The sequence below is a fragment of the Monodelphis domestica genome, chromosome 4 (assembly GCF_027887165.1).
Source record: "Monodelphis domestica isolate mMonDom1 chromosome 4, mMonDom1.pri, whole genome shotgun sequence".
In the NCBI taxonomy this organism is placed as follows: domain Eukaryota; kingdom Metazoa; phylum Chordata; class Mammalia; order Didelphimorphia; family Didelphidae; genus Monodelphis; species Monodelphis domestica.
Window position 1 is genome coordinate 380,220,422 of NC_077230.1, and position 12,068 is coordinate 380,232,489.

The following is a 12,068-nucleotide window of genomic DNA, read 5'->3' on the forward strand; positions in this document are numbered from 1 at the left end:
AAGTGTCACCTCTGACATACACAGGCTGGGTGACAACCACTCAGTATCCCAGGGAAGCTACCCAAGATCTATAAAAGAAGGGTGCAGCCCAGAGAGGAGAGGGAGCCAGGTCTAGAGACAAGAGGTCCTGGGTTCAAATGTGACCTCAGACACTTCTTAGCTGTGTGACCCTGGGCAAGTCACTTAACCCCAACTGCCTATCCCTTATTGCTCTTTTGCCTTAGAACTAATACTTAGTATTGATTCTACGAAGGAAAGAGTTTTTTAAAATTGCAAAGAAAGTGGGATTCTGTATAAATAGTCACTGATAGGTGGTTCCCTTCAGCGAGGATAGATAGTACCCTGACCCACAGACACCATCACAAAAATAACCAGTCCATATTGCTGTCATGGGACTTATAATCTACCAAGGCAGAGGTTCTTAGCCTGAGGTTCTGTGGGGAAATAAAAAAATAAATATATTTAGTAAACACATTTCAGAACAATTGCTTTCCTTTGCAGCCCTGGGTTCTGTTTCTCTAGGCTGCCAAGGGGTCCACGAAGAACAAATTTTGGCTAAGATTCCCTGGGACTAGGTGAAGTACAACCAACAGGGCCCGAGAGAAGCAAATACTAGATATTGGTATGGTAGAATCAGTCCTGGATCTGAAGTAAGAGCTCCAAGGATTCTAATCATATCTGATTCTGACAGCCTGTGAGCATTCTCTGGGCTTCACCTATTAAAGAGAGGAGATTGGGGCAGCTGGGTGGCTCATTGGATAGAAAGCCAGGCCTGGAGATGGGAGGCCCTGGGTTCAAGTGTGGCCTCTTAGCTATGTGACCTTGGGCAAGTCACTTAACCCAATTGTTTAGCTTTTACTACTCTTCTGCCTTGGAACAGAGGTTTTGAAAATAAATAAATATATTGGGGGAGTGGCCTAGATGAGTTCTGAGATCCCTTCCAGGTGTCTGAACTTCACATACAAAATGTCAGGGGGTTGAGGAAGACTAAAAACTGACTTTTCAAATTGCCACTGCAGCTAAGCCTTAGAGGAGTCAACTGTTTCAAGGGCTACCAGCACCAAGGGGAGATGCTGCATTCTTCATATTCTCATTTAGGGTTTTCTTGGTGAAAATACTGCAGTGGCTTGCCATTTCCTTCTCCAGCTCATTGTACAGATGAGGAAACTAAGGCAAACAGAGTGAAGTGACTTGCCCAGAGTCATGCAGCTTCTGAGGCCAAATTTAAACTCAGGAGGGAGTCTAAGTGGTGTGTAAAGACAGTCCCAGCTCATGGACTGAAAATGCTTCAATCCAAGTGAAGGGAAAAACATCAGGTATGCAGCCAGAAGGTATAGGCAGTATGATTCTGCCTCTGCTCCTTGGCAAATGATATCACTTCTGAAGGTGTCAGTTTCCCCCTTCATAGAATGGGTATGTTTCTGTAGCAACTACATCATGGGCTGAACATGTTGAAGGCCCTTTCTGAACCTTAAACCACTGCAGAAATGAGATTAGAACCTCAAGTTGGACTGAAAGAACACTTTCTGTGCTCTCCAAAGTTAGGGCTACTCTGTCGTTACCAGCCTAGTTAGGAAGAAATGCAGTTCAACATTTATTAAGGGAGAGCAAATGTGCTCTCTAAGAGTGCAATTTGGAGTCAAAGGACCTGAATTCAAATCCTGTTGTACTCCCTGTGGTGGCCCTGGGCAAGTAACCCCTTCTCTGGGCTTATTTCCTCTTCTGTAAAATGAGGTTGAATTAAGCAAATCCTGAAGTCAGCCAACAAGCATTTACTTGTGCTTACTATTATGCCAACAATTGGCAAAGATACTGGAGTGGTTGCCATTTCCTCCTGCAGCTCATTTTATAGATGAAGACATTTAGGCAAACAGGATTAAGTGGCTTGACCAAGAGTCCCACAGCTAGTGTCTGAGGTCAAGTTTGGACTCAGGAAGAAGAGGAGTCTTCCTGACGCCAGGCCTGGCACTCTATCCACTGTGCCAGGAAGATGCCCACCTATGGGACAGACGGAAGGGGATCTGAAAGGGTAGGGCCTTAGCAGCTAGAGGATCCAGGAAAGGACTCGTAGAGAGAGTGAGATTTGGGCTAAGTCTTGAAGGAAGTCAAAGAACCGATGAGAGGTGAGGGGGCAGAACGCCTCAATATGGAGGTCAGCCAATGCAATGGCCCAGGGGTGGGAGTTGAGTAATGTTCAAGAACTAGGAAGAGATCTGGTTTGTCATCAGGGTAGAGGGAAGAGCGAAGGGTAAGCTGGAAAGAGGAATGGGCCAGGTTATGGAGCATTATATATATATATATATATATATATATTTTTTTTTTTTTTTTTAAACCCTTACCTTCTGTCTTAGAATCAATACTGTGTATTGGTTCCAAGGCAGAAGAGTGGTAAGGGTTAGGCAATGGGGGTTAAGTGACTTGCCCAGGTTCACACAGCTGGGAAGTCTGAGGGCAGATTTGAACCCAGGACCTTCTGTCTCTAGGCCTGGCTCTCAATCTACTGAGCCACCCAGCTGCCTCCTGGAGCATTATATTTAATCTTGTTCATTACAGAGAGCCAACTAGAGTTCATTTGGGGGCAGGATTGTAACCTGGTCAGACCTTTGCTTTAGAAAAATGTTGGGAGATGAGGAGAGAATGAATTGGATTGGGAAGCCTGGAGGCAGGGACACCAACTGTTAAAGTCCAGGTGAGAGGGGCTGAGGGCCTGGACTCAGGCTAGTTGTGGCTCTAAGAGAGGAGAGGAGGGGGTGTAGACAGGAGATACTGAGAAGTAGAAAGATTTGGCCACTGATTGGAATGTAGAGTATGTCAAGTCAAGAATAACACTGAGATGTCCAGCCTTGGAGGATGCTGGTGCTCACGATATCGACAGGGATGGATACTTCCTAGTTTTGTGACCCTGGGCAAGTCACTTGCCACTCTTCTGTCTTAGAATTGACACTAAGACAAAAGATAAGAGTTTTTAATATATATATACATATATATGATATATATCTTGATAGAGCGACCTAGGAGGGGTGGGGAAAGGTTTATGGGAAAAGATAATGAATCATTTTAGACTTGAGTTTACAATGCTTCTGGGACATCCAGTGAGATACTCAAGAGGGAACTGTTGACTAGATCATCAGAGAGACTAGAGGTGTGTCTATAGATATGGGAAGCATCTCCCTAAAAATGATCACCCATGGGAGCTAATGAGGTCACCACATCGGAGTACAGAGTGAAAAGAAGACTTGGGACAGAGCCTTGGGGGACACCCAGCTAGAGGATGTGATGTCAGTGAGGAACCAGCAAACGAGACGGAAGAGCGATTGGACGTGGATGAGAACCAGGAGGGAAGAGTGTCAGGAACACCTTGAAGCGCGAGTGTCCGGAGGGAGACCGTCGACAGTGCCAGAGGTGACAGGGAGGTTAAGATGGATGGGGGTGAGAAAAGGCCATTCCATTTGGCAGTTAGGAGATTACTGGTAACTGGAGCAAGCAGGTTCAGTTGAATGACGGTGAATGAGCTCAGAAGCCAGACTGCAGAGGGTTTAGAAGACTGGGAGGGGAAGCAAGGCCCCGATTATAGAAGACCTCAAAGAGTAGAGATAGAGAAATAAAGGGGCACGGACGGTGGAAATGGTCTACAACATACGCAGATAGTGTCAAAGGGAGGCTTCACATCTCTAGCTTCCTTACACTGCGCCACTGCTGGCTGCCTCCAGGGAGCCTGAAGTCTCACCGCACACCCAAATAGGGTCTGGGGCCCCAGTCCAGGCAGAAACAGGGGTCTTCTTTCACCTCTACCCTGAATGAAGCACAAACTGCTGGAGCATGGCCTTCTCTCTCCTTGAATCTAGGTGCCCGCCTCCATGGCAGGAAGTGGGGTGGGCACAGAGGCCTGATTCCAGCCTGATGCTGATATCTCTTGACAGCTGCCGCCCAGACTGGCCCAGCAAGGGGAGGGGACCTGATTTAAAGGACCCGCTGCCGCCCTGGCTGACCGAGTCACTGCGGGCAGCCGCAGGTGAGCATCCTCTCCAGGCATCCATACTCTTGGGTTGGGGGGAGATGAAAGGAGCTTTCCTGGCATGGGATAAGGGGTAGAAAGGATAATTCAGGACTGGAACAGAGCTGAGCGTCCAGCAACGAAGAAAGTCAGAGACTGCGTTGCATATGTGCGTCCGGAAGAAGGCGGTAAGCAAGAAGTGGGGACACAGTAGCCCTCGGCGTTCTTGCCCCCTCCCCCTGACCCAATTTCTGTTCGGTGGCATAGGAAATTCCAACCTCGTTCCCTTCCTGCCTTTACCAGACCACCATCAGGAAGACAAGGACACCCATATGTGCCCCGCAGCCCTAGGCCAATCATGCGCTTTGGAAGATTGACCCCTGGCTACTTTCGGAGACTAGAGGTAACTCCCTCCACCCCCTAACTTCCCCCATTTCCTTCTCCTTTACCCCCATCCTGCCATCCCAGGAGACAGTCAGGCACGTTGCATGCCGCCTGAGCAGCTGGGCCTCATATCCCAGCTCTGCAGCACTGATGCGAAAGAGTATTGGGATGGAATGTCCCTGGGAGGGAGATCATCCTCTTGCCCTTCGTGACCCAGAGGAGGAAGAGGGGTGGTGGGGTTACTGTCATCTCCCACCCAGTCCCTCCCCTTCTCCTGGGCAGCCCTCCCAACCTCCCAGGTCTGGCTCCATAAGGCCAGAGAATACCCCGGGATTTCAATAGACTCCCTGGCCGCCTCGCCCCTCCCAACACTGTTCTCTTTCTGCCCCATTACCCAGATGCAAGTGGCTGGGGAGCTGGAGGCAGAGCCCCGGAACCAACTGATGGGTGCCCTGGCCACACTGCTGGCTGTGTGTGGCCTAGGGCTCTCCTTCTACAGTGTCCGGCAATTGATGGATCAAGGAAAGTCCCCCAAGACACCATGATAGGAGATTGAGCCCTTGGAAGTCTGGGAGAGCAAGGGGCCCCAGCATCCATCTGACCCAATATCCAGAAGAACCTACCCTCCTGCCCTTGTCCCACCAGATGGTGGTCCCAGCAGGCTGGGAGGCCATGGGGAAGAGGGTGGGGTACAGGGAGCACCCATGCCTGTCTAAGCTGAATGGGAGCCTTGGATGGAATAAACCTGGAAATTGCAAGGAGCGAATACAGAAAACTTGCCATGCCTGGGGTTCCATCTGGTAACAACGTGTCCAAAGCAAAGAAAGGGGAAAGAAGGGAGTGGACCAAAGGTTCAGCAGGAAGCAGAGTGCCACAGGCATAGCCCAGGGGCAACCACAGAAGTCTGGAGCACTAGGGGATATAGGAGCTCCTGAGGGAACATGGGTACAGAATAGGCATCAGCACCAGCCTGGCATTTAGGGGAAATCAGAAACACAATAGAGACAGAGCAGCTCATTTCCTTTAATGGGAAAGAGGAATTAGTTTCTGTTCTGAACACTGAGGGAAAAATATAGTCCAGCCAGTCCAGCCTGGCTTTGCTATCCAAGAATGGCTTCCTCTGCCTTTGAGCAGCATTAGCTGGCCACCTCCATATCAGATGTCTCAGTGGATACATCCGTAGGCACTGCCAACCTCTTGGGGGGCACATAAGAGCCCATGCCTGCTGCCCGCTCAGCTTCTTCCTGACTGTAGGGTTCTACTCTCAGCTGCTTCAGTCTATAGGAGAAAAGAAACAAGGGTTAAAATAAGGTAGGGGCAAGGTTGGGAAAAAATGGGGAAGGGGCAGATTAGAAAGAAAACCTAAGGGAAGAGATTAGAGACTAGAGAGAAAGGAAAAATGCTGCGGGGAAGGGCAAATAGGAAAAGTGGTAAAAGTGAGAAGAGAGGAAGGATCAGGAAGGATGATAAAATGGGGGCTTCCATAAGCTGGACAAGCTACCCCCAGTCTCCCACCTTTTTTTATGATCTTTGGACTTCAAATGATTCTTCAAACTGGCAGTATCAATGAAGTATCTCCTGGAAGGGATAAAGGTGAGATGTGGGTGGAGGGTCTTTTTCCTTCTCTCCCCATACCCTCCCCCCCATCCCAAAGGAGAAGAGCTAAGAAATGAGGAATCCAGATAAGTCACTGGCCTCATACTGGGATCTTTCAACTCCCTGCTTCCTCTCCTTCCTGACTTGGGATCCAGGCCATCCTGTTCCCAGCCTTCATCCATCAGGTCCCAAATTTCCAAAGCCTCTATTCCCAGGTCTCTGGCCTCCAGAAGTTCCCAATTCCCTAGTTCTATCTCCCAAAGCTTCCGTCTTCCAGATCCTCAAATACCATCCCCACAAAACCTTAAACCTCTTAGTCCTCAGCTCCCCAATTCCCCATCCCCTCATAAGCCTTCACTCCCTAGGCCCCACTTTCAACCCCTCCCCAAACCTCCACACTCCTAGGTCTCCAATGCCCCTGCCCCACCTCCCATAGGCCTCCACCCTAGTTCCCACTTCCCAGTCCCCCCATAAGCCTCCACTCCAAGGTCCCCACTTCCTGGTTCCTATGAACCTCCACCCGTAGGACCCCATTCCCCTGGCCCCTCCATAGGCCTTCAACACTAGGTCCCCACTCCTAGCCGCGTCCAAGAGCCTTTCCTTCCTACGTCCCTCATTCGCTGCCCCACGAGCTCCGACACCTCCCCCTAACTCCCCAGTCCATCCCCCAGATGATCCGCCCCCGGATGTTCCCTCCGATCCCGGAGCTTACGCGCAGGCTAAGCAGCGATGGTGGCCGCCACCGGGCAAGTCGGGGTCGGGCTCGGCGTCTGGCTGGGCCTGGCGGGCGGCGCTGTGGGGCTTCAAATCCCTGTGAATTTCATCCAGGTCCGGCCGCCGCCGCTTAGCCTTCAGCTGGCGGGCCAGAGAGTGCGCGCGGTGCGCTCCAGTGCGCCGAGAGCGGGCCATAGGAGCTCCGGGCGCCGGCGCCCACGTGAGCTTGACTTCCGTTAGACTTCCGGGGCCACTTTCTTGACGTCATGGGGAGGGTCCTGACGGGCGCGATCCAGGTGAGCGCCCCCTGGGGGACAAGATGGGAGCCACAGAGGCACGGGGCTCAGTCGGGAAGCTCCCTCGTGAACAGACTGGTGGCTCTGTCTCTACCTCTTACTCACTGCTTCACCCCCAAGATCCCTCTTCAAGCCACTTGGGGCTATTTCTAGTGGACTGCACCCCCCAGCCCCAAAGTGTTTCCTCTTCCTGCACCTCTGGACAAGCCGTACATCAGCCGATCTAGCAACAAGCTTGCATTTAGGGAGCCCCTAGCCCGGGGCTTGGCTCCGAGTATACCAAGACAAACTAAGAGAACAGTCCCCTCCTCCGATCAGTACTAGTCAGCTTTCATGAAGCCCTACTGTGTGCCAGGCACAGGTGGGTCAGCAAAACTCCACTTCCTTGAAATCAGACACTTCCTAGATTTATGACCCAGAGCAAGTCACTTAACACAGTTTGCCTCAGTTTCTCCATCAGTCAAATGAAGTAGAGAAGGAAATGGCAAACCTCTCTAGTATCTCTGCCAAGAAAACCTCAAATGGGGTCATGAAAGAGTCAGGCACGACTAAACAACAAGTACTATGTGCCAGGCACTGTTTAATCCTTGGAATTCAAAGACAAAAAACAACAACTCATCTTTGCCCTCAATCAATCAATCAACATAAGTGCCTACCTTTTATATGCCAGGCACCATATTATTAAGCGCAAGGGATGCAAAAAGATTTGGTAAAGAATAATCCCTGCCTCTCAGGGAGCTTACACTCTAATGGGATAAACTCATATATACATATATGAAGTAAACAGTATGCCCGATAAATAGAAATAATGAAAACAAGGAAGGCCTTGGCATTAGGAGGGATGGGGAAACCTTCCTGGAGAAGGTGAATTTAGAGGACTTAAAGGAAGTCAGGGTGGTCAGTACCGGGAGAGGAGAGAGAGAGAGAAGGCATTCTAGGCATATGGGACAGCCAGAGAAAATGGCAGGGTTGAGAAATGGAGCATCTTATTCTTGAATAGCCAGGAGGCCATTTCCACTGGGTGGGAGAGTACATAGTGGGCAATAAGATGTAAGAAGACTGGAAAGGTAGGAGTAACTCTTTTTGTAGGGCTTTCAATGCCAAACAGCATTTTATATTTGTACCTGAAGGCAATGGGGTGTTTGGGGTGCTCAGGGAGGGGTAGTATGTCTGGTATGGAGGGCTTGTCGTGCCCTCCTAGGGCAGCTCTCTAGCCTCTGACCCTCACCTGACACCCAGCTCTCACTTGTGGCTCCCAGTAGCTGCTAGCATGCTAGCAGCCACACCCCGGGCAACGGCTTCGACAGGCCAGCTAAACTTTGTGAGGGTAGCCAATGCGTCGACCCCTGGTGAACTAGGGCTTTGCTCACCCAGCATGTGAAGACTGCTTCTGCAGAACAGGCTGAAGAAACCAATAAGAAGGTTCAACGGCTGAGAGGGCGACGCAGCAAAGCACTGTGGAGTGCTCAGGGCGTGTTGGAGCACAAAAGACAGCAGGCCTTCCAATGCAGCTGAGGAAGTCTCCAGGTGTAACGACTTTTCGTGCCACTGGACCCAGGCTTCCAACGCCGAGAGAATGGGACTGTCTCTGTGCATCGACTTTTCCACTTAAATCTTCATGCACAAGTGTCTTTGTGCACAAAAACACACAAAGACAATAGTCATCCTCGGTTACTGAGACACTACTACTACTACTACTACTACTACTACTACTACTACTACTACTACTACTACTACTACTACTACTACTACTACTGGACGCAATAGGGAGCCACTAGAGTTTATTGAGTTGAGGAGTGACATGAGAAGCCCTACTTTAGGAAAATAATTGTAGTGACTGAATGGAGGATGGACTGGAGTTGGGAAAGACTCGAAGCAAATATATTTTAAAGAGCAAGGTTTCTCCCAAGGAAACAACAGGATCATGTAAAAATAGATATGATGAAACAGGGAAGGAGAGGCATTGAGAGACCAGACCTATGGTTTCATTAGCTGGGTGCCCCATTGGAGAGAGCCCGGACTTGGAAATCAAGAAAACCTGGGTTCAATTATGGTCTCAGAGTCTGTTTCTAACCTCCATCTGCCTCATTTCTTCTTCTGTAAAATAGGGATAATAAGAGCACCAATCAAATGGAATAATAGATATAAATGCTTTGCAATACTTCAAGCTCTATATAAAATGCTCACTATTGTTATGTAGAAGTTCTGATGAGGAAACTGAAAATGCAGTTCAGCAGATTTGTTGTTGTTCAGCGGTCTGACTATTCATGATCCCATTTGAGGATTTCTTGGCATAGATACTGGAGTGGTTTGCCATTTCCTTCTCCAGCTCATTTTCCAGATGAGGAGACTGAGGCAAACAGAGTTTAGTGACTTGTCCAGGGTCACACAGCTAGGGAATGTCTAAGGACAGATTTGAACTCTGGAAGATGAGTCCTCCTGACTTCAGGCCAGACACTTTATGCAAATACAATTTATAGTCTTAAAGAATTGCCCTAGGGCCCCGAGAAGTTGTGTGTTGCATAGGCTTGCACAGCCAGTGTGTATCAAGTTGACTTGAACTCAGATCTGTCCAACTCCAAGACCACTCTAACTACACTGCCTGCTCAGGATGTACCAAATGAATAAACCTAGGTAGGGGCAGCTAGATGTCTCAGTGGAATGAGAGCCAGGCTCAGAGATGGCAAGTCCTGAGTTCAAACCTGACCTCAGACATTTCCTTCTGGGCAAGTCACTTAACCCCAATAGCCTGACCCGAATCACTCTTCTGCCTTGGAACCAATTCACAGTATTGAGTAAGATGGAGGGTAATAGATAAACAAATGAACAAAAAACAATATAGGTTAAAAGGGAAGGGATGCAGAGATAGAGATGAACTAGCCACTCAAAGCCCTTTCCCACTCTGGTGCTCCTCCTGCCTACACTTGTTCTCATTTGTCTATGGTCTGACCAAACTCTGCTTCAGAAATGGGCTCAATTCAACTTAACATTTATTGAGGCCAGCTATGCAGAAATGGGGCAGCAGGGTGGCACCAGAATGGAACTGGACTTGCAGTCAGAAAGTCTTTAACTTCTAGAGTTCAAATCTGGTGACACTTCCTAGCTGTGTTACCCTGGGCAAGTCACTTAACTCTGTTTGCCTTAGTTCCCTTGTCTCTAAAAATGAAGTGGAATACTATAAAGCAGTGATCATCAAAACTATATGGTACTGGTTTAGAGATAGAAGGGTGGATCTATGGAATAGATGGAGTAAATGACAGTAGCAAGATAGTGTTCGATAGACCCAAAGATCCCAGTTTGGGGGACAAGAATCCACTATCTGACAAAAGGTGCTGGGAGAATTGGAAAACAGTACGGCAGAAATTAGGCTTCAATCAACATCTTACACCCTACACCAAGATTAACTCAGAGTGAGTAAATGACTTAAATATAAAGAGGGAAACCATAAACAAATTAGGTGAACATAGCACAGTATATCTGTCAGATCTATGGGAAAGGAAGGAATTTAAGACAAATGTAGGATTTAAATTAATGTCCAATACTTCAAGTATTTTATAAAGTTTATTATCTGACAAAATAGAACCATGTGACTAAGTTTTCTACCTGCTCAAAAATCCCCTCTCCACCAAAGCTGCCACAGGAAGGAAAAAGAGACCTAGAGATGGAACGCCACTGGATTTATCTCCTGTCTGTGTCAGCATGTAACAACAGGAAGAGAGTAGGGTGCTGGGAATTGTAGTTTTGCTGGGGATCATAGTTTTTAGGGTAACAGATTTAAATTACACACCAAGCAGGAGATAGAGAACACTACAAAATGTAAAATGAATAATTTTGATTATATTAAATTAAAAAGTTTCTGTACAAACAAAACCAATGCAACCAAAATTAGAAGGGAAGCAACAAATTGGGGGAAAAAATTTATTAAAAAAAATCTCTGACAAAGGTCTAATTTCTCAAATTTAGAAGGAGTTAAATGAATTGTACAAAATATCAAGCCATTCCCCAATTGATAAATGGGCAAGGGACATGAATAGGCAATTTTCAGATAAAGAAATAAAAACTATCAATAAGCACATGAAAAATTGTTCTAAATCCCTTCTGATTAGAGAAATGCAAATCAAAATACCACCTCATACCTAGCAGATTGGCCAATATGACAATAAAAGAAAATAATAAATGTTGGAGGGAATGTGGCAAAATTGGGACACTAATGCATTTTTGGTGGATTTGTAAATTAATCCAGCCATTCTGGAAGGCGATTTGGAATTATGCCCAAAGGGCTTTAAAAGACTGCCTGCCCTTTGATCCAGCCATACCACTACTGGGTTTGTACCCCAAAGAGATAATAGGAAATAATACATGTACAAAAATATTCATAGCCACACTCTTCATGGTGGCAAAAAATTGGAAAATGAGGGGGTGTCCCTCGATTGGGGAATGGTTGAACAAATTGTGGTATGTGATGGTGATGGAAGGAATGATGATCTGGAGGCTTTCTATATGAACTGGGAGAACCTCAGTGAACTGATGCAGGGTGAAATGGGCAGAACCAGAAGAACATTGTACACAGAAAGTAAAACATTGTGGGAAAATCCAATGAAATGGACTTTACTACTAGTAGCAATGCAACAAGCCAGGACATTCCTGAAGGACTTGTGTAAAAGGATGCTATCCACATTGAGAGAAAGAACGATGGGAACGGTAATGCAAAAGCAGAATATATGACATCACTTATCACATGTATATATGGGGATGTGATTTGGGTTTAGGCCTTAAAAAAAATCGCTCGAGAGCAAAAATGAAAAATATGGAAATAGTTATCAAGTGATAATTGTACAACCCAATGGAATTGCTTCTTGGCTCCGGGAGGGGGGAGGGAAGAGGGGAAGGAAAGAAAATGAATCATGTAAACATGGACAATTATTTTTTTTTAAACCCTTACCTTCCGTCTTGGAGTCAATACTATGTATTGGCTCCAAGGCAGAAGAGCGGTAAGGGCTAGGCAATGAGGGTTAAGTGACTTGCCCAGGGTCACACAGCTGGGAAGTGGCTGAGGCCTCATTTGAACCCAGGACCTCCTGTCT

The 12,068-nt window shown here is 47.5% G+C and overlaps 2 protein-coding genes across 3 annotated transcripts; one reads left to right on the plus strand and one right to left on the minus strand.

Annotated features, from left to right (window-relative positions):
* The first annotated feature begins 3,114 nt into the window (after positions 1-3,114).
* ZNF593OS (ZNF593 opposite strand) lies at positions 3,115-5,140 on the plus strand. 2 transcript variants are annotated; one of them, XM_056795496.1, is made up of 4 exons: positions 3,115-3,402; positions 3,921-4,012; positions 4,298-4,397; positions 4,777-5,140. In XM_056795496.1, the coding sequence occupies exons 3-4, from the start codon at positions 4,353-4,355 to the stop codon at positions 4,921-4,923; spliced, it is 192 nt and encodes a 63-aa protein (XP_056651474.1). In that variant the 5' UTR covers positions 3,115-3,402; positions 3,921-4,012; positions 4,298-4,352; the 3' UTR covers positions 4,924-5,140. The 2 variants fall into 2 exon arrangements, with proteins under 2 accessions (XP_056651474.1, XP_056651475.1); XM_056795497.1 differs by lacking the exon at positions 3,115-3,402 and adding an exon at positions 3,408-3,503.
* A 241-nt stretch (positions 5,141-5,381) lies between these two features.
* Positions 5,382-11,787, minus strand: ZNF593 (zinc finger protein 593). Its single transcript, XM_056795495.1, has 3 exons — positions 6,687-11,787; positions 5,894-5,956; positions 5,382-5,656 (listed from the first exon to the last, which is right to left on the minus strand). Exons 1-3 carry the CDS (start codon positions 6,881-6,883, stop codon positions 5,515-5,517), a joined length of 402 nt encoding a protein of 133 aa, XP_056651473.1. The 5' UTR covers positions 6,884-11,787; the 3' UTR covers positions 5,382-5,514.
* Positions 11,788-12,068: the final 281 nt, after the last annotated feature.